The following is an 18,264-nucleotide window of genomic DNA, read 5'->3' as shown; positions in this document are numbered from 1 at the left end:
GGAGAATGATGTGATGGACAAGACCCAATCCTAAGCCTAGCACAAGATCGTGTAGTTCGTATGCTAAAGCTTTTCTAATGTCAAGTATCATTTCCTTAGACCATGAGATTGTGCAACTCCCGGATACCGTAGGAGTGCTTTGGGTGTGCCAAACGTCACAACGTAACTGGGTGGCTATAAAGGTGCACTACGGGTATCTCCGAAAGTGTCTGTTGGGTTGGCACGAATCGAGACTGGGATTTGTCACTTCGTGTAAACAGAGAGGTATCTCTGGGCCCACTCGGTAGGACATCATCATAATGTGCACAATGTGATCAAGGAGTTGATCACGGGATGATGTGTTACGGAACGAGTAAATAGACTTGCCGGTAATGAGATTGAACAAGGTATCGGGATACCGACGATCGAATCTCGGGCAAGTATCGTACCGATAGACAAAGGGAATTGTATATGGGATTGATTGAATCCTTGACATCGTGGTTCATCCGATGAGATCATCGTGGAGCATGTGGGAGCCAACATGGGTATCCAGATCCCGCTGTTGGTTATTGATCAAAGAGTTGTCTCGACCATGTCTGCATGACTCCCGAGTCTGTAGGGTCTACACACTTAAGGTTCGATGACGCTAGGGTTTGGGGGAACCCTAAAGGGGGCCCCCCTTGCCTTGGGGGGCAAGGCAACCCCCCTGGCCGCCGCCCCCTCCTCAGATTGGATCTGAGGGGTCCGGCCCCCCTCTCCCTTGCCCCTATATATATGTGGGGGGTGGAAGGGCAGCCGCACCCAAGTTCTGGCGCAGCCCTCCCCCTCTCCAAAGTCCTCCTCTTCTCCCGCCGTGCTTGGCGAAGCCCTGCAGGATTGCCACGCTCCTCCTTCACCACCACGCCGTCGTGTTGCTGCTGGATGGAGTCTTCCCCAACCTCTCCTTCTCCCCTTGCTGGATCAAGGCGTGGGAGACGTCACCGGGCTGCACGTGTGTTGAACGCGGAGGCGCCGTTGTTCGACGCTTAGATCAGAATCAACCGCGATCTGAATCGCTACGAGTACGACTCCTTCATCCGCGTTCTTGCAACGCTTCCGCTTAGCGATCTACAAGGGTATGTAGATGCACTCCCCTTCCCCTCGTTGCTAGATTACTCCATAGATTGATCTTGGTGATGCGTAGAAAATTTTAAATTTCTGCTACGATCCCCAACACTTTTGCTCACATCGGAGAGAGGGCTCGTGGTAAAATGCATGGATGGTCTGAGAAGCTCCTGGCTTGTGCAAGACGTAAAACAGTGCTTAAATCAGTGGTACAGGCAATTCCCATGTACTCGATGAGTACTTTTCTGCTCACCAAGAAAGTTTGTAAGAGCCTGACTTCCCCCATGGCAAAAAATTTCTGGAGCAGTTCTCTTGACAAGAATGTTATGCACCGGGTTTCATGGAAAAACCTTGCTACACCAAAGTGCAAAGGAGGTATGTGTTTTCGAGAACCCCATCATTTTAATCTTGCACTATTAGGGAAATACGGCTGGAGGTTCTTAACGAACCCAGATTCTCTATGTGCGAGAGTATTAAAAGGGCGTTACTTCCCTGATACAGATTTCATGCATGCAACTGTTCCTAAATCTGCTTCTGCAACTTGGAGAGCTATTATAGCAGGTAGGGAAGCTTTGGTTGCTGGTCTAATAAAAAGAGTTGGTGATGGGACTTCCATCGATGCCTGGACGGATAAATGGATTCCTGGAACTATTTCTATGTCCCCTATGTTGAAACCGATGAACACCAATGTCCAGTTTGTTCCGGACTTGATTGATGTGGACAATTGGTCATGACGGCATGATCTTGTGCGATCAACATTCATCACACCTGACGCCGAGGCGATCCTTAACATACCTATTAGGCGTGGGGATGGAGATGATTCATATGCTTGGGCCTTTGAGAGATCAGGCAACTACACTATTAAATCGGCGTACCGTGCCTTAGTGACTCAGAACGAGCGTCAAGCTCTAGGAGAAGGGACGGCTACCGACACCTAAGGAGATGAAAAACAGTTGTGGAATGCTTTGTGGAAGCTCAAAGTTATCCCAAAAGTTCGCGTGTTCTGGTGAAGAGTACTAAGGAAGATCCTTCCAGATGAGTGCACTCTCAAACACCGGCATATTGCAGTCGTGGACCGATGCAATGTTTGCTTAGCAAAGGAGGAAGACCTCATGCATGCTCTCATTTTATGCTCCCCTGCACACCGATTCTAGGAGGAAGCTTGGGTTGGTTCGGCATCAGACTGCCGCGTCTACACTCAGATTCTTGGGCTCGGGATATTCTATGTGATACATGGTTTGCAGAGGAAGTTCATGCTAAAATAATCACCATCATGTGGACAATATGGCACTCTCGCAATCGTATCAAGCATGGAGAAGAAGGAAGAGATTTGGCTGCGGCTCTCAGAAATACCAAGGAGGCTCTGGCACTCCTCGAACTCCCTCGGAACCTTCCCATGGTTCTGCCAGGGCATGGCTGGAGTCCACCGGAATTAGGAGTCATCAAAACCACTACTGACGGGGCTCTAAATTTTGCTGACGGAAGAGGCGGTGCGGGCGGTGTAGCACGCTCCTCCTCGACCCTTTTGGGAGCCTGGAGCAAGCCATACATGGGTATCTCACACCCACTGATCGTCGAAGCCTTGTCACTCTGAGAAGGAGCTCGGTTTGCGACAGTTCGAGGTTTTTCGCATGTGATCATGGAGGTGGACTACCTGGAGTTGGTGACACTCTGGAACACTCACCACAATTTTCGTTCAATTATGGCACCTATCTTAGAAAAATAGAAGAGCTAGTTCATAATTTTTCTGTCTTTGATATTCAGCATGTAAACCGGTCGGCTAACTTACCGACATCTTTGTGCAAAACGAGTTTGCACCGACCGAAAGTTGGCTCGACAAAACACCATCTTTTCTGGTAACCAGCTTCTTGGCTGATTGTCCAGGAAACACTTTCATACGATAAAGCTCTCTGATTTGATCGTGAACCAACCTGTGGTTGGATGGTTAGAGGGACTGTGGTATCATCAGCCCATCAGGATTCAAATCCTGATGCTCGCATTTATTTCTGAAATTATTTCAGGATTACCGGCGATGCGCATCATCGGTGACTTCATAAATTTCAAGATGATACGCTGGCTCAATCTTTTGCAGGTGCTCATAGGGGTAGGGTGCGCGTGCGTGCGTTCATAGGGATGATTGTATGCGCTTGTGTCTGATGTTAAAAAAAAACTCTCTGATTTGATCGGAAAAAAAAGGTTGATTTGAGCCCGGGAGCACTAAATACCCCAAATCCTCTCTTTTGGTTTTCGTCCCCTTCCCCCGCAAGCTTCCCCCTCGTACCCCCGACCCCTCCTCCAGCTCCCCCTCCGGCCGCCGCAATGCCGGTCTACCGCATCCGCGGCGTGGACGTCGACTTCCCCTACGATGCCTACGATTGCCAGATCACCTACATGGACCGCGTCCTCCAGTCACTGCAACAGGTGACCAACCAATCCCAAAAACCCCAGCACCAAACCCTACCCCGCGCCTCCCATTCCTCCATTTCTTCTTACTCGTTTTCACTTCATCTCCGGACCGATGTACAGGGTAATAACGCGCTGCTCGAGAGCCCGACGGGGACGGGGAAGACGCTCTGCCTGCTCTGCTCCGCGCTCGCCTGGCGGCGCACCTTCGGGGAGTTTCTGCGGGGCGGTGGCGGAGGTGGGGGCGGGGGAGGCAGCCAGCCATCAGGGAGCCAGCAGTCTGGGGCATCCGCGACCCAGTCATCGTCGTACCCCGTGATTATATATGCCTCCCGGACGCATAGCCAGCTCCGGCAGGTGATCAAGGAGCTCAAGGCCACCAGCTACAGGTCGATACCATAGTTTCTGTTTCTGAGCAATTACCCTCTGTCCGTGATTGCACTTTGTTCTTATTGGAGGACTGATTGTGTGGAAATGTATGCTGTTTAGTAATTTATCATGAATGTCCTGTCAGTCGAGGTCTGGAGCTGCAGTTAGTTTGGGCTAAATTTCATGGCCCCTTCACTGTCAGTGGTTGATTTTTGGTGCATAACATTTCACAGGCCGAAAATGGCAGTGCTGGGCTCCCGTGAGCAGATGTGCATCCATGAAGAAGTGAGCAAACTCCGGGGAAAAGCACAGAACAATGGTTGCCACTACCTCTGCAAGAAGCGCATGTGCCGTCATAACAACATTGTCACTGGTAAGTGCAACTACATCTTTTCTTGGTATACAAGTCCTTAAAATTGGCTCTACACAAAAATAAGCGGCAGTGATGGAACCTTGCAACCCTGCTTCCAAGTTTTTAAATTTATACTAGGTGTGTTGCTGTAACTGCTACAACCTATAGGCTGATGTATGTAACTGCCCTTTAAGACAGATGCTATGTTCTTTTTGTTATGTTGGTTGGATATTTGTATGCAATCTCCCTTTCTTCTCCTTGCTACCTTAATTTGTTATGGCCCATTAAAAAATGAATGTTGTTTGTTAATTAACCATATGATTACACACGATGGCATTTCTTGTAGATTACATGAAAAACAACACCGAGCTTGGGAGTGAGCCTTTTGACATTGAAGACTTGGTTAATATTGGGAGAACCAAGGGACCGTAAGTTTTATATTTTATTCTTCCTAACTTGCATACTATACACTACACAGACACTGAACCAGACATGCATATGCATTCTTCCAAATAACATTTGTTGCCTTTTGCTGTAGTTGCCCATATTACATTTCCCGGGAGCTTTCCAAGTCGGTTGATATTTTATTTGCTCCTTATAACTATCTCATTGATCCGGGAAATCGGCGTTCCTTAACTGGCATATCATGGGACAATGCAGTACTTATATTTGATGAAGCACACAATCTGGTAAGGAAATATGCACATAATTGTTTAAGTATATATGGATTGCTCAACCTTCTCCATAAGTTTGGACTTTTGGTTCTACTGGTTGGTGTATGAAACTTAATATGGTATCAGACCCAAGAGGTCTTGGGTTCAAGTCTTTTTTTTTTGAACCGGGCATTACCCCTTTCCATTACTTTGACATAATGGAAATACAAAGTCCAGGTCTTAAGGAAACTGGAAAGGGGAAAGCGGGTTCAAGACACCACTGGGAAACCCACTGCAAGCACTCGTCATCGAGCAGCTCACCATGGGGCGAAAACCCAGTGCCATCTAAAACCACCTATCCTAAGCAGAGCAAAATAACTTGGGTTCAAGTCTTGGCTTTTGCATTTTTCATTTAAATGCTCGCCCTCCTTCCGTCCATGTTTAGGCCTTATCAAGCCACCCATGAGAGGGGGTGTTATATGTGGATTGCCCAACCTTCTCCGTAAGTTCGGACTTTTGGTTGTACTGGTTGGTGCATGAAACTTAGTATGTTATTTAACTTAATAATTGAACTCTCTTGATGCACTTTAGCCTTGAATTTTGAATAACCCAGTTGCAAAAACATATATTCCTGATATCCATTTTGAGACAATATTCTTGCAATATCCTCGTGGTTTGTTTTGAATTTTCAATCACTTTTTTATTCAGGAGAGTATATGTGCAGATGCTGCCTCTTTTGACTTGCTTACCAGCAACCTCACTTCTTGCATCACGGAAGCTCAAGAATGCATCCAATTGTGTTCATTCAAGAGGTCCATTGAAAATTCTGCTGAAAAACAATTTGACCCAGAAAACTATGCTATCCTCAAAGGTTACTCAAAGTTCTCACATCATTTACCTTTCAGTTTGATGATTGTGAAAGTGAGTTTTCCTCATGTTAATAGTGGAACTCTTTTTCCAGCTCTTTTAATGGCACTTGAAAAAAAAATCGGTGAGCTTGTAATTGATTCCAAGGAGCTGGGTTACACAAAGCCTGGGAGTTACATATACGAGTTCCTCTCTGAACTGAATATTACGTCTGAAACATCCAAAAAGCTTATTGAGACTATCGATAGTGCTTCTCTACTGCTCGAGGAAGGTAATTGTCTGTTGTATGATTCCTTTTTCCATTTGAATCCATTTCATTTTCTTTGTGGTTAGTTAACACCAAACCTGCCATTTTTTCCAGAGTCTTGTTTTGTTATTTCAGTTGACCACATTGAAATTTCTGTAGATTTTCATGGTTTATGCAGTAGCTGAGCTCCGTTGTTTTATTCCTACATATTCAGGAAATTCTGGTGAAACTAAAGCTGGTGTCAAGGCAAAATCTACTGTTTCTAGATTGGAAACAATTAGAGATATGCTTGACATAATATTTAAGGGTGGTGGTCAAAACCATGCGAAGTATTATAGTGTAAGTTTCTCTGCCTTGTGTAAGTGTTACTTCTCTCATCTGTTACCATTGGGTGATGAATCATACACATCCATGTATGTATGATGATGATATATGCATGACTTCTAGTATGGCTTCACTCGTAGTCTTGTCATCCGTTCTCTTTCTATGCTTTGCAGTATAAGCTTGCGTACTTTATTGGCAATTGTGTGCTCTTACAACCAGACTCAAATCTTTTGTTTCCAGTTTCATGTGAATGAATCATCTCGACAGACATCTGGTGACTCATTGCAAGTTTTCGGTAAATACAAAGCATACCTATTATTCTATACAGCACGCGTTCATTTTTATCTGATTTTATTTGGTTCCATGACTCATAACCATATCTGGTACTGAATACGTTCACCTAAAATGTTTTTTTGCTCTCACTTATCTGTTCCTTTTTTTTCAAGGACTTATCTGTTCCTTTCTTATATCATATCTGTAACATAAGCATAATTATAATCCCTTTATCTAAATAATGGTGGTGGGAGCCGCAAAATCCTCCATCAAGATTTGTACTAAAGCACGGAGCATTTAGTCTTTCTCTGTCACTTGATTAATTCTAAGTTACATGCATAACTTCCATTGACTCCAGGCAGTTTCATAATTCCTTGTAACCATAGAATTATAGAAAGGCACATTTAAGTCATTAATATGTTGCCGTCAGTTAGTCTCCTTCAATGATCAACTGGTTGTATTGTCTGCTATGAACATTTTCATGTATTTGCAGGTAAGGCTTCAAGGACTCTTAGTTGGTGGTGTTTTAACCCAGGGCTTGCTATGGAGGAATTTCTGAAGTTGGGTGTACGCTCCATTATTTTAACTTCTGGAACTTTATCTCCCTTGGACTCGCTTGCCATGGAATTAAACCTGTAAGTAAAACTCTAGTTTAATTCTCCTTTACTTGTTTATCGACTTGAACCTTTGCCTTTATGTTTATTTCTCTATTTGATGTCGATGCAATATGTTTTCATGCATCCAGTGAGTTCCCTGTCAGGCTAGAGAATCCTCATGTCATTTCTCAAGATCAAATCTGGGTTGGAGTTGTGCCTGTGGGGCCATCAGGACACCCACTTAATTCTTCTTATCGGACACGTGAGACTGTAAAATACAAACAAGAATTGGGCACTGTTATAGGTAGGCAGTTGAAAGTTTGAACAGCATGCAGCTGCTTGTATTTCGAATTAGCTGCTGTATGCATTTGATGTTTGTGCTTGTTTTGCAGTTAATTTTGCTCGTATTGTGCCAGATGGTCTCCTTGTTTTCTTTCCTTCATATTCTATGATGGACAAGTGTATCGACTACTGGAAAAATAGGGTCTGTGTAATTGCCATGAGTTAATCCCAACCGTCTGCGCTATTTGTCCTTGAGCATTTTGAATCCCTTGCAGAACCATGAACATTCAGTGGATGATAGCACAATATGGCAGAGAATGTGCAAGCATAAGCAGCCAGTTATAGAGCCTAGGCAGTCTTCAAACTTCCCAAATGCAATTGAGGTTTTGAGATCATTTATTAGTTCTCACTTGAACTTTGAACTTTTCATAAGCTCAGATAACTCTATACCATGTGATTTGCAGGATTATGCGGCCAAATTACGCGATCCTTCTACTTCTGGGGCAATTTTTTTCGCAGTTTGTCGCGGCAAAGTTTGTTCTTGTTCATTCTTACAGCTTCTGTTTTGTATTGTAGCTTCTGATGAAATATTGATTTTAGTTTTCTTTTGCTAAAAGTTTAACGTTTCTTTCTGTTAAATCATTCTTTCCCAAGTCTAATTGTGCTACTTGATCTATTGTAAATTTACAATTCTTAATTTCAATAATTTTCTATGTGTCAGAAGACAACGAATGTTTCAGTTTTCAGCGACTAAAGAAAGAATGCTGTAGTGCTAATAGAAGCTGTATTATTGTTGGATGACTGTCTTATGAACAATGTAATGTCATACTAAAAGTCTAAAACAGAATGGTTAAGTGCTCATTTGTGGCACGATGAGTATGAGTAAACAGAGAAGCTGTTTGACTGTGGTGCTACAGTTAACTAAAGCGTTATTCAAAGGATGGGTTTATTGTTATGTTAGGGGTGCACATTTCAAATTGTAGCCGTTTAGTTGACATTAAAAGATTGCACATCCATTATTTATGCATTTTATACTTTCACAGGTTAGTGAGGGTCTTGATTTTGCTGACCGTGCTGGGAGAGCTGTAATAGTTACTGGAATGCCCTTCTCCACCCCGACTGATCCTAAGGTCTTCCTTGTCTTGTTTCCCGTCCATCATTTTTTCTGTGGATTCCCATCCTTATCATAGTATAGTAAGAGGGGATTACTAGTGAAACTCTAATTGGTTGGAAAAAGCATGACAAGCTATTAACCACATTATTTTACTGGAAGGGTATGATGCCTACTTCTTCCATCTTACAACCAGTGAAGGTTTTTTCATTTCCCACTGGCAATTGTCTTCCAGAAGAGTTACCTATGTGACCTTCAACATTGGGTTTGGTGCATGAGTTCAGAATATAATCCCTCTGTTCCATATTTGTTGTCGCTGTTTTAGTACAAAGTTGTGCTAAATCAACGACGACTTATATGGAACGGAGGGAGTACTTCATTTTCCTTTTTGTAAAACTTGAATTGGTGCTGTAGCTAGGCTGGAAATATTTTCTGATCTTTTTTTTCTGAGAAAATATCTTAGGTTCCGGAGTTTTTGAATCTGCATAAGCTTTTGACACCTTGTACACAAATAAAAGAATTGTTTGTCAGCTACTCGTCTCCTAGCCTACAAATACACTGTCTTGATGTGAGAACCTCCATTTTTCTGTTCGGGGAGACATATAACTCTCAAGTTTCAGAAATATACGTTTGTGTTACCCGAAAAAAGTAGTTTCATTGCCCTTTATTGCTTTAGTAAATCTTGCTGTTTTCCCTTTGTGGTTGTTTCAGGTTCGGCTCAAGCGTGAGTATTTGGATAAGCAGGCTAAACCATCTAACAAAAACCCAAAGGTTAATATTTTCTATACTAAATTTTGAATTTTCTATGGTTGATTCTCTTAATATTATTTTATATGTAATATTACATGGAGGAATGTTTCTCCCCTATTTTTTCGTCCATCACCGAAGTTGCGGAGTTGCTAAAATTTACCCCTCATGCCACCAGTAATCTCTATCTCTACCTTATACTAGTTGACTGCCCATGCATTGCCAGAGAATAATAAACTCAGATATAGAGACATGGATCAAACATCATTGTAATTCACAACGTTTACATTGCTACCAACAATGGAGGTCTTGTCTCCGTGCTCCCCTGCCGGTGCTGACCATGTGAGTGTGATGATGTGAAGCTCATGCTTATTTTGCCCTCTTTAATCCTCTCCTTCGTGTCCTGTCTAGCCCCACCCGCCATGGCTGTCGTGTTTCTCAGTCACCTCAAGCACCACGCCATCCCAAATCATTCGTCCTTCCGCTTGTTTTTTGAGAAGAGTTGTTGTGTTGCGCTTGCTGTGAGCATTTAACTCACACCATTCCAAACTTGGTTTATGGAAGTAGACGAGCGTTGGTTGATTTGTTAAGTGCATAAGACTTCATGGGAATGCGCAAAGAAGAAATTGCTGAAGTTACCTAGTGTACAAATCGAAACATCTTCTCACCACGCAGGCCTCAGAGTTGAAAGGAAATTTATGAAGATTTTTCTGAAAAGGAAAAAAATCTTATATAATTGGTCCCTTTGAAGCATTGAATCACCGTGACTTAATTGGAAATATTATTCTGTTCTGGTACATTTTACTAAGTTCATCGACTGGCAGACATATACGAAAGTAAGTAGAGATAGAGGTAAATTGTGTGAGTACTCAAACTTAAATATGTTCAGTTAGCATGTGTACATCGTAATGAAAGAGCTTAAGAGAACAAGCTAATCAAACAATCCAAAGTATTGATATGCTGAGAGCTAACACTTGTCCTTGAAATGAATGTATCTAGCACTAACTTGGTGCTAGATACATCCATTTGAGGGACAAGCTTTTTTGGACGGAGGGAGTACCATACAACACAGAATGCACACACATAGTGTCACCCGAGAATGTCACATGTGTAAGTAACGTACATCTCAATACAACCACACACAAAATCAGATCACAAGACTCCAAACAAGAAGTATAAAGAATATCAACGACACATTAGGATGGGATTATCTCAAATTTTTCACCTTAAGCGAATGACACAATGACCTGGAGTTCACCTCCGACAGCATTGGCCAACTAGAGGATGGCGCCCGCCGACTTCTTCCACTGTGGGAGGGAGGCACACAAGCGAATTAAGATGAGTGCCCCCCCCCCTCCCGGTTTTTGTGCCTTAACGTGTTGCGGGGATCCGGAAAACATAAGAGGACGTATGTGTTGCATGTATTTTTCCTACCATGCTACAGGGATACGTGTGATTGGGAAAGGTGGATATGTTGGCAAAGTCAGAAGTGTACCTCAAGATTATAGATAATCAAAATGATCTAAAAAGGTAATTTTGTCACTGTCAAAGTAATGATTAAATGTGTGAAGTTAGTGGAACCAAGGTCCGCGTCGATGTAATCAAAATGCCCTCCCTTAGCCCCCCCCCCCCCCCCCCCCCCCCCCCCCCCCCGCGCGCGCGCGTGCAAAGGTATAAGCAGATCAGTACACATTGAAATCAAAACTTTTATGCTGCACAAACAACAGGAACCATATAACATCCTGAAAATTATATACAGACCAATTGTGTTTCAATTTTTTACCCTGAAAATGATGTGAAGCCTGAAATCTGGATTCGAACTGCATTGCCGATGAAGTCCATCCTTGATCATGAATCTCTACAAGCTCTAGAGCATGGTAGGCCCCTTTTTCTCGAATCAAGCAAGGGTCATCGAGCTTGAATCCTTGACAAATACCCCCATTTTTAGCATGGCTGGTTCAAGAAGGTAACTCGCTCTCGGGGTAAAATGACTAGCGTCCAACACTACCCTCTACAGGTTTTAGGCAGTTCACATCCATGAGAATATCCAAGGGCTTGCACAAGTTCATTTTCAGCATTTCCTATGTCTAGTCCTCGACAGATGGAGTCTGACGGGCTTCCAGCAATATTTTCTTTGATAAGGAACCTTTCAAATAAATTTGTGGTAGAAGTTATCACTCTTCCTAATCTTATACATGATCAATAGTCTAAGTGCCATTTAGGCTGTCTTGCTTTAAAAAATAAACCTCCGCCGAAAAAGTTCCTTAGTCATATTGGTGTTCCTTTAATCAATTAGATGTGTTTATATTGGGAACTTGAAACAAATGTACTTGATGCATGCAATGTAATTCCATCCCTGTGAAGCTGGTAGTTGGGGACTTAGTTCTTAATGTTATCAACGCGTATGCCCCGCAAGTAGGCCACAGTGAGAACACCAAGAGGGAGTTTTGGGAATGCGTGGAAGACAAGGTTAGGAGCGTACCTATTGGCGAGAACCTCTTAACAAGAGGAGACCTCAATGGCCATGTGGGTACATCTAACACATGTTTCGTAGGGGTGCATGGTGGTTTGGCTAAGGCATCAGGAATTAAGGAGAAGCTGTCTTAAGCTTAGTCGTAGCCTACGTCATGATCATAGCTAACACCCTCTTTAAAAAGAGACATGTGTGCTTTCCGAGATTGTAAGGTGATACCTGGAGAGAGTGTTGTCCCTCAGCATAAGAAGGGCCTTCATATGGTGTGATGGCGGCATTTATGACTTCTCGATTAAAATAGGACTGCACCAAGGGTCAGCTTTGAGCCCTTATCTTTTTGCTTTGGTGATGGATGAGATCACAAGGGATATACAAGGAGATATCCCATGGTGCATGCTCTTTGCGGATGATGTGGTGCTAGTCAACGATAGTCGGACGGGGGTTAATAGGAAGTTAGAGCTATGGAGGAAACTTTGGAATTGAAAGGTTTTAGGCATGAGGTGTGGTTTCAATACTACTAGGCAGGAGGAGGTTAGCCTTGATGGGCAGGTGGTATCTTAGAAGGACACCTTTAAATATTTGGGGTCAATGCTGCAGAAGGATGGTGATATTGATGAAGACGTGAGCCATCGAATCAAAGCCGGATGGATGAAGTGGCACAAAGCTTCTGGAGTGCCACAAAAGCTAAAAGGCAGGTTCTATGGGACGGCGATTCGACCCGTAATGTTGTATGGCGTTGAGTGTTGGCCGACTAAAAGGCGTCATGTTCAACAGTTAGGTGTAGCGGAGATGCGATTTTCAGATGGATGTGTGGCCACACAAGAAAGGATCGGGTCCGGAATGATGATATACGTGAGAGTTGGGGTAGCACCGATTGAAGAGAAACTTGTCCAGCATCGTCTGAGATGGTTTGGGCATATACAACATAGGCCTCCGGAAGCTCGAATGTATAGCGGACGGTTAAAGCGTCTCCAGAAGCTCGAATCATAGCGGACGGTTAAAGCGTCTCAGAAGCTCGAATGCATAGCGGACGGTAGAGCGTGCTGATAATGTCAGGAGAGGTCGGGGGTAGACCAAACTTGATATGGGAGGAGTCCGCAAAGAGAGATATGAAGGACTGGAATATCACCAAAGAACTAGCCATGGACAGGGGTGTGCGGAAGTTAGCTATCCACGTGCCAGAACCATGAGCTCTAGTCTACCCCAACTTGTTTGGTACTAAAGGCTTAGTTGTTGTTGTTGTTGTTGTAATGTAATTCCATCCCTCTGCTTACATACTTGGAATTTAAAATGAATTTTAAACATTTTGTAGGCTTTGACAGGAGAGGAGTGGTATGTACAACAAGCAGCAAGGGCTGTCAATCAGGCTGTTGGACGCGTCATCAGACATCGCCATGACTATGGAGCAATTATTTACTGTGACGAAAGGTCTAAATCCAGTTAAATGTTCCTTGCAAGGAGTATATGCATAGTTTTCTGCTAAACCTCCCAATGGGATAACACCACAATAAAGTGTTTTCAGTGTTCCGCGTTTACTTTGTGCGTTTCCTCTGTTTACATGTCTGCTGTTTTAGCATTCCAGATGACATTTCTGCAAGTATATACATTTTTGATGAGGAAACAGTAGGGAAACCTCTACAGCAACCCTAGCCCTTACATTGTTAAAGAGCTTAACCAGTCAATGAGAAATGTGCCAAATGTCCCTTTTGAAGGAGACAATCCACCTAGCATAAGAAGACACTTTCAATAATCGTTGAAAAGGATCACCTTGAAATATCAAGATATCCTGTTTGGTTCTGTTATCTAAGGTCAACTTAACATATAGAATTCCAAGGATCGCATGGTTACACTATGTCCAATGGCTTTTTATCTTGAATCTCATGTGGTTAGCAAGCTTTTTAATGAATTTTTTAAGAGCTATCCTTTTGAATTAAGTGACTTTCTCGACACTGCACATGATTTGCAGGTTTGTGTGGCCAAATTACCAATCCCAGATGTCCTACTGGCTCAAACCTTATATAAAGGTATGCTTGTTGATTTTGTCCTGCTTCTTTGAGATATCTCTACTAATATTTTCCTTGTGTATAAAGGTATGCTTATTGATTTTAACCTGCTTCTTTGAGATATCTCTACTAATATTTTCCCTGCAGTGCTACACTAAGTATGGGGAAGTAGTTCAAACATTGACAAGATTTTTCCGGGATAAAGTTTGTGTAGACCCAAAAGAGATGGACTGTAATGGTAAGGACCCTGTTTTGAATCTTGAGATGATACTCTTTGTTTGCTTTTGTCATTCTTTTAATGCCAGTTGACGTCCGCTGAAATATTTAATTGATTGTTATTTCAACTTTTGCCTGGTTTGCTTCTTGATGGTTTGATCTTTGAAGCTTGCTAAACATGGGCTTAAATGGTGACTAAACCGGCTGTTGAATGCTGATTATAGGTTGGTCCATGTTGTACAGCACAACAATGGAAATGAACAACATGACATTTCTTGTTGTTCTGGTTTATATGCTATGAATTGCTGTGTTTAATTACTACTATGTTGTATTTGGGCTGTGCATGTTTGACTTTTGAAAAAACTTATTACACCTTATATTTTGGAACGGAGAGAGTATTGTATTTGGGCTGATCTGCAACATTGTTTATGCTAATTTCTTACTTTATTGATATTTTTTAGTTACCATTTAAGAATTGCAAAAATGCTGTTGCATGCAGATAGCGTTTCACCGCCTGCAGACAAATGTCTGCCGCAGGAGATTCTATCTGACTCGGTATGTCTATATACTTTGCATTCACTTCGATAATCAGTATTCCGTTTAGTACTTCCGGTTTATAGATGATATTCTATCTCTTGCTAGCCTGCCACAGCAGTAAATGAGCACCGGGGAACTACAGTATCATTGAATGCAACCACCAGAAAAAACAACTATATGAAGTTTACCCAGATCACTCCTGCCAATCGCACTACCCTTCCTATGAAACATGGCTGTTCCACTTCACAGCTTGCATCCTCAAGGGGCCAATTTTCTCAGGATTCTCAGGTTGTTGATTTGATCGATAATGCGACCATGCATGGACAATTGAAGGAGCATACCTTAAAGTTTATGAGGCTTAAGAAGGCTAAAATAGCAGATGTCTCTTCACAATTGAAACATAATGTTGAGTCGAGAGCTTTGACTGGAAACCGAGGTCAACAATCTACACCTCCATCAAAAAGAAGTACCATTGAACAAGCATGTGAAAAGAATGAGGCTATTCAAGAAAGATGTGGAGGCCAGGAATCTACTACTGGACCGGCCTTCTTGAAGCTGGTATGCTGCTTGTGCTTGTTCTCTGTAATTTGATCTTGTCTTGCGCTTTGCGGAGTAACTGCTATCTTGTTAGTGTGTTTATTTTTGCACTCATGTATGAGATAATAATCCTTAACTTTGGATGTTTCTATTAGGCTCGAGAAAAGCTCAGTACTGCAGAGTATGGAGAGTTTGTTGAATTTATGAAGGCCTTAAAATTGAAAACCATGCACATCAAAGACTCACTAGAAGCAATAGCGAAACTGTTTTCTTCTCCAGGGCGACTCACACTTCTTGAAGGGTAAAACTACATGTGCTGTAATCTTCATTATTTATTGTGCTCAGGACTTAACAGACAATTAACTACTCCCTCCGTCCCAAATTAAGTGACTCAACTTTGTACTAACTTTAGTACAAAGTTAATACAAAGTTGAGTCACTTATTTTGGGACAGAGGGAGTATCAAACCTTTGATATACCTTGTTTTCATCTGCTTACAGGTTCAGGGTCTTTGTTTCTAAGAATCATCTTCCATTATATGAGCAGCTTGTTCGGAAATATACCATGGCTAATACATAATGACATCATCTGTTGCACATATTTAAAGGCATGTTTCGCTCCACTCTTTTATTGTGATGTTATTTATTAAATGATAGTTGCAGTGTACCTTACCCTGACTATTTGCCAACATGATACTTTATTATTCGTGATACTACCTCTATTGCCAATAGATCTCGCCTTGGAATGTGCAGTCAAACTTTTAAAACACTGACCACTAATACAAACTAAACCTTGCCAACATAATACTACCTCCGTCCTAAAATATAAGACTTTTTGCACGTCTTATATTTTGGGACGGAGGTAGTACTTTATTATTTGTGATACTACCTATGTTGTTAATAGATCTTGCCATGGAATGTGCAGTCAAATTTTTAAAACTCTGACCACTAATACACACTAAGCCATTTGGATTTGTATGAAAATTGTGCTGGTAGATGTTAAATTGTTGCAGCATGTCATTTCACTAAGGTATGCATAAATGCACAATCATTTTTGATGAATTCTTTTCTTGGCCTGTGCGCATGGCAGACTGAAAATAGATATCTTGAAACAGGCGCAATACTTATTCGTGGTTGCATGTCACTTTGGGCATGCGTGGTTGCATGCCACACCTAAATTACTCCCTCTAAAATGTAAGGCATGCTTGACTGTTCGCGGTCTTCGATGCACTACTTTGACCACTGATATACACCAAAATATATGGATTAGGCGGATACGAATGGTATTGTTGTGTTTATCTTGCAAAATACCATGTCTTGATACTAACTTTGTAGACATAAAATAAGAGATTTGGACGCGGCGTTCTTGGGTGCATCTGCACCAGAGGTGAACAGTAAATTCATTTAAAATGGTGGAAAAAATAAATGATTTTTTTGTGATGCTAGATGCTCATGTGCATGAAGTCCGTGCCAAATTTCATGGAGTTTGGACATTTCAGTAGCTCTCAGCAAAAAGGACAAAATTTAGGGCTGTAAGAAAGGCTACTGTTCATACTGTTTTGACCGTTTTTTATCTTTTTTGCTATGAGCTCCTTGGATGTCCGAACTAGTTGAAATTTGGCAGGAACATCACGCGTTGGAACATCTTTCACCTATTTTTTTTTCAAAAGTTTTTGAATTTTTTTAGTATTTTTTTGAATTTACTGTTCACCGGGTGCAGATGAGCCCGGGCACCGAATTGAATATCCGGTAATCAAAGCCATACATTGAAGACTGAAAAGCCAAAAGTGCCATTCATTTTGGGGATGGAGTAGCTTTTTAGTGTTCTTACAATTGGGATTATGGCAATTAGTTAATGAGAGCTTGTTGTTTAATATTTCAAGGAAGAAAGAAGAGAATAATATCTTATTACAATCTTTTCTTTTTGAAGTGCTCTTATTAAATTTAGCATGAGAATCAGGTATGATGTTTAGGATATTTGTATTTACTACACAATATTTGATATGCTTTTCTGTTTCCTATGTATTCTCGAATATCCATGACCTAAATGGTCCATTTCATTGATGATCTATATTAGCTGATAAGACTATTTGAGTTTCTGACCATGTTGTGCATCTGCAGATGAAATGTGGAAAAACCTCAAGCAGCAAGCCCAAAGAATTCCACTGAATTCATGCAATTAACTGATGGATCTGTTGAAGAAGTGTAAGTTCTTGAAGCTATCTGATGTAATAGTTGCTGAAGCGAAGCTTTCTTTAAATTTATCAAAAAGAGAGTTGTCAATTGATCTATATCATTGCTTGGCTAAAAAACAACTAATCTACATCTGAATCTGCAGGGTTCATCCCAATCAGTGCATTGCACATGTTGTGGAGTATGTGTAGGGATCTTCAACTGTAAATTAAACAATGTAATTATCCTGTATTATGTTTCTGGAAATAGGTTTATATAACGCATTCTCAGTACTTTGGTTCTGGTACATTTAGTTTAATGAGCATTCCCAGGTTTTCAGCAATGGGCTTAGCTTATGGTTGTTGTGTTGAACTTATGTTGTACGTAGTTTGCTACACTGAAAGTGGAAGTTAATGACTTTTTTGTATGAACTAAATAACCTACCTAAATCCAGAAAATAAATAACATAAAACTATGGGTGTGTTTGGCAACCGACAGAATGTGTAGCGAGATTTTTTTCTTCTATACAATCCATATTGGATTTGGTTCCACTATCAATCTATCATCAGATAATTGAACAAATATAAAGCGTCTTGATGCAAAACGAGAAACAACCAAAAACAGAAAGACCTACAGGTTCCAGCCAAAGAAGAGGTGATTAATATCCTCATTCTCTGGGCAGAATCGGCACAAAGGGTCACCTGCCCAGTTTCTTTTCAGCATATTGTCCTTGATAGCTATAGCATTATGCCAAATTAGCCACTACCAGGTTTTTATTTTTAATGGGATCTCAGCTTTCCACAAATGCTTGAAAGATCTGTCCTGACCCATGTCATACAAATGGTTGTAGACAGATTTAACAGCGAAATTCTTCTTAATATTCCATGTCCATCTAGAAATATCTTCACCCACATCCCTTATAGCTACAGGAAGAAGAATTCTCCTTCTGTTCAGCTGGATCATTTGATCAGCAATTAGCCATTTCCTACAACTGAGAATCCAGTTCCTATTAGCCATCTCT

At 41.7% G+C, this 18,264-nt stretch overlaps 1 protein-coding gene across 2 annotated transcripts; it reads left to right on the top strand.

The window, feature by feature from the left end:
• Positions 1–3,316: 3,316 nt before the first annotated feature.
• LOC125544088 (regulator of telomere elongation helicase 1 homolog) lies at positions 3,317–17,679 on the top strand. Of its 2 annotated transcripts, none has more exons than XM_048707650.1 (25): positions 3,317–3,504; positions 3,610–3,875; positions 4,089–4,228; positions 4,554–4,635; positions 4,746–4,896; positions 5,569–5,731; positions 5,822–5,998; positions 6,189–6,313; positions 6,539–6,593; positions 7,065–7,206; positions 7,317–7,471; positions 7,560–7,651; positions 7,725–7,832; positions 7,914–7,982; positions 8,493–8,579; positions 9,272–9,331; positions 13,093–13,208; positions 13,747–13,804; positions 13,931–14,021; positions 14,499–14,554; positions 14,816–15,094; positions 15,229–15,374; positions 15,573–15,679; positions 17,193–17,276; positions 17,410–17,679. In XM_048707650.1, exons 1-23 carry the CDS (start codon positions 3,403–3,405, stop codon positions 15,649–15,651), a joined length of 2,799 nt encoding a protein of 932 aa, XP_048563607.1. In that variant the 5' UTR covers positions 3,317–3,402; the 3' UTR covers positions 15,652–15,679; positions 17,193–17,276; positions 17,410–17,679. The 2 variants fall into 2 exon arrangements, with proteins under 2 accessions (XP_048563607.1, XP_048563606.1); XM_048707649.1 differs by having other exon boundaries at positions 14,642–15,094.
• Positions 17,680–18,264: the final 585 nt, after the last annotated feature.

The sequence above is a fragment of the Triticum urartu genome, chromosome 3 (genome assembly GCF_003073215.2).
Source record: "Triticum urartu cultivar G1812 chromosome 3, Tu2.1, whole genome shotgun sequence".
NCBI classification, from domain to species: domain Eukaryota; kingdom Viridiplantae; phylum Streptophyta; class Magnoliopsida; order Poales; family Poaceae; genus Triticum; species Triticum urartu.
This window is presented reverse-complemented; position numbering and strand designations above follow the sequence as displayed.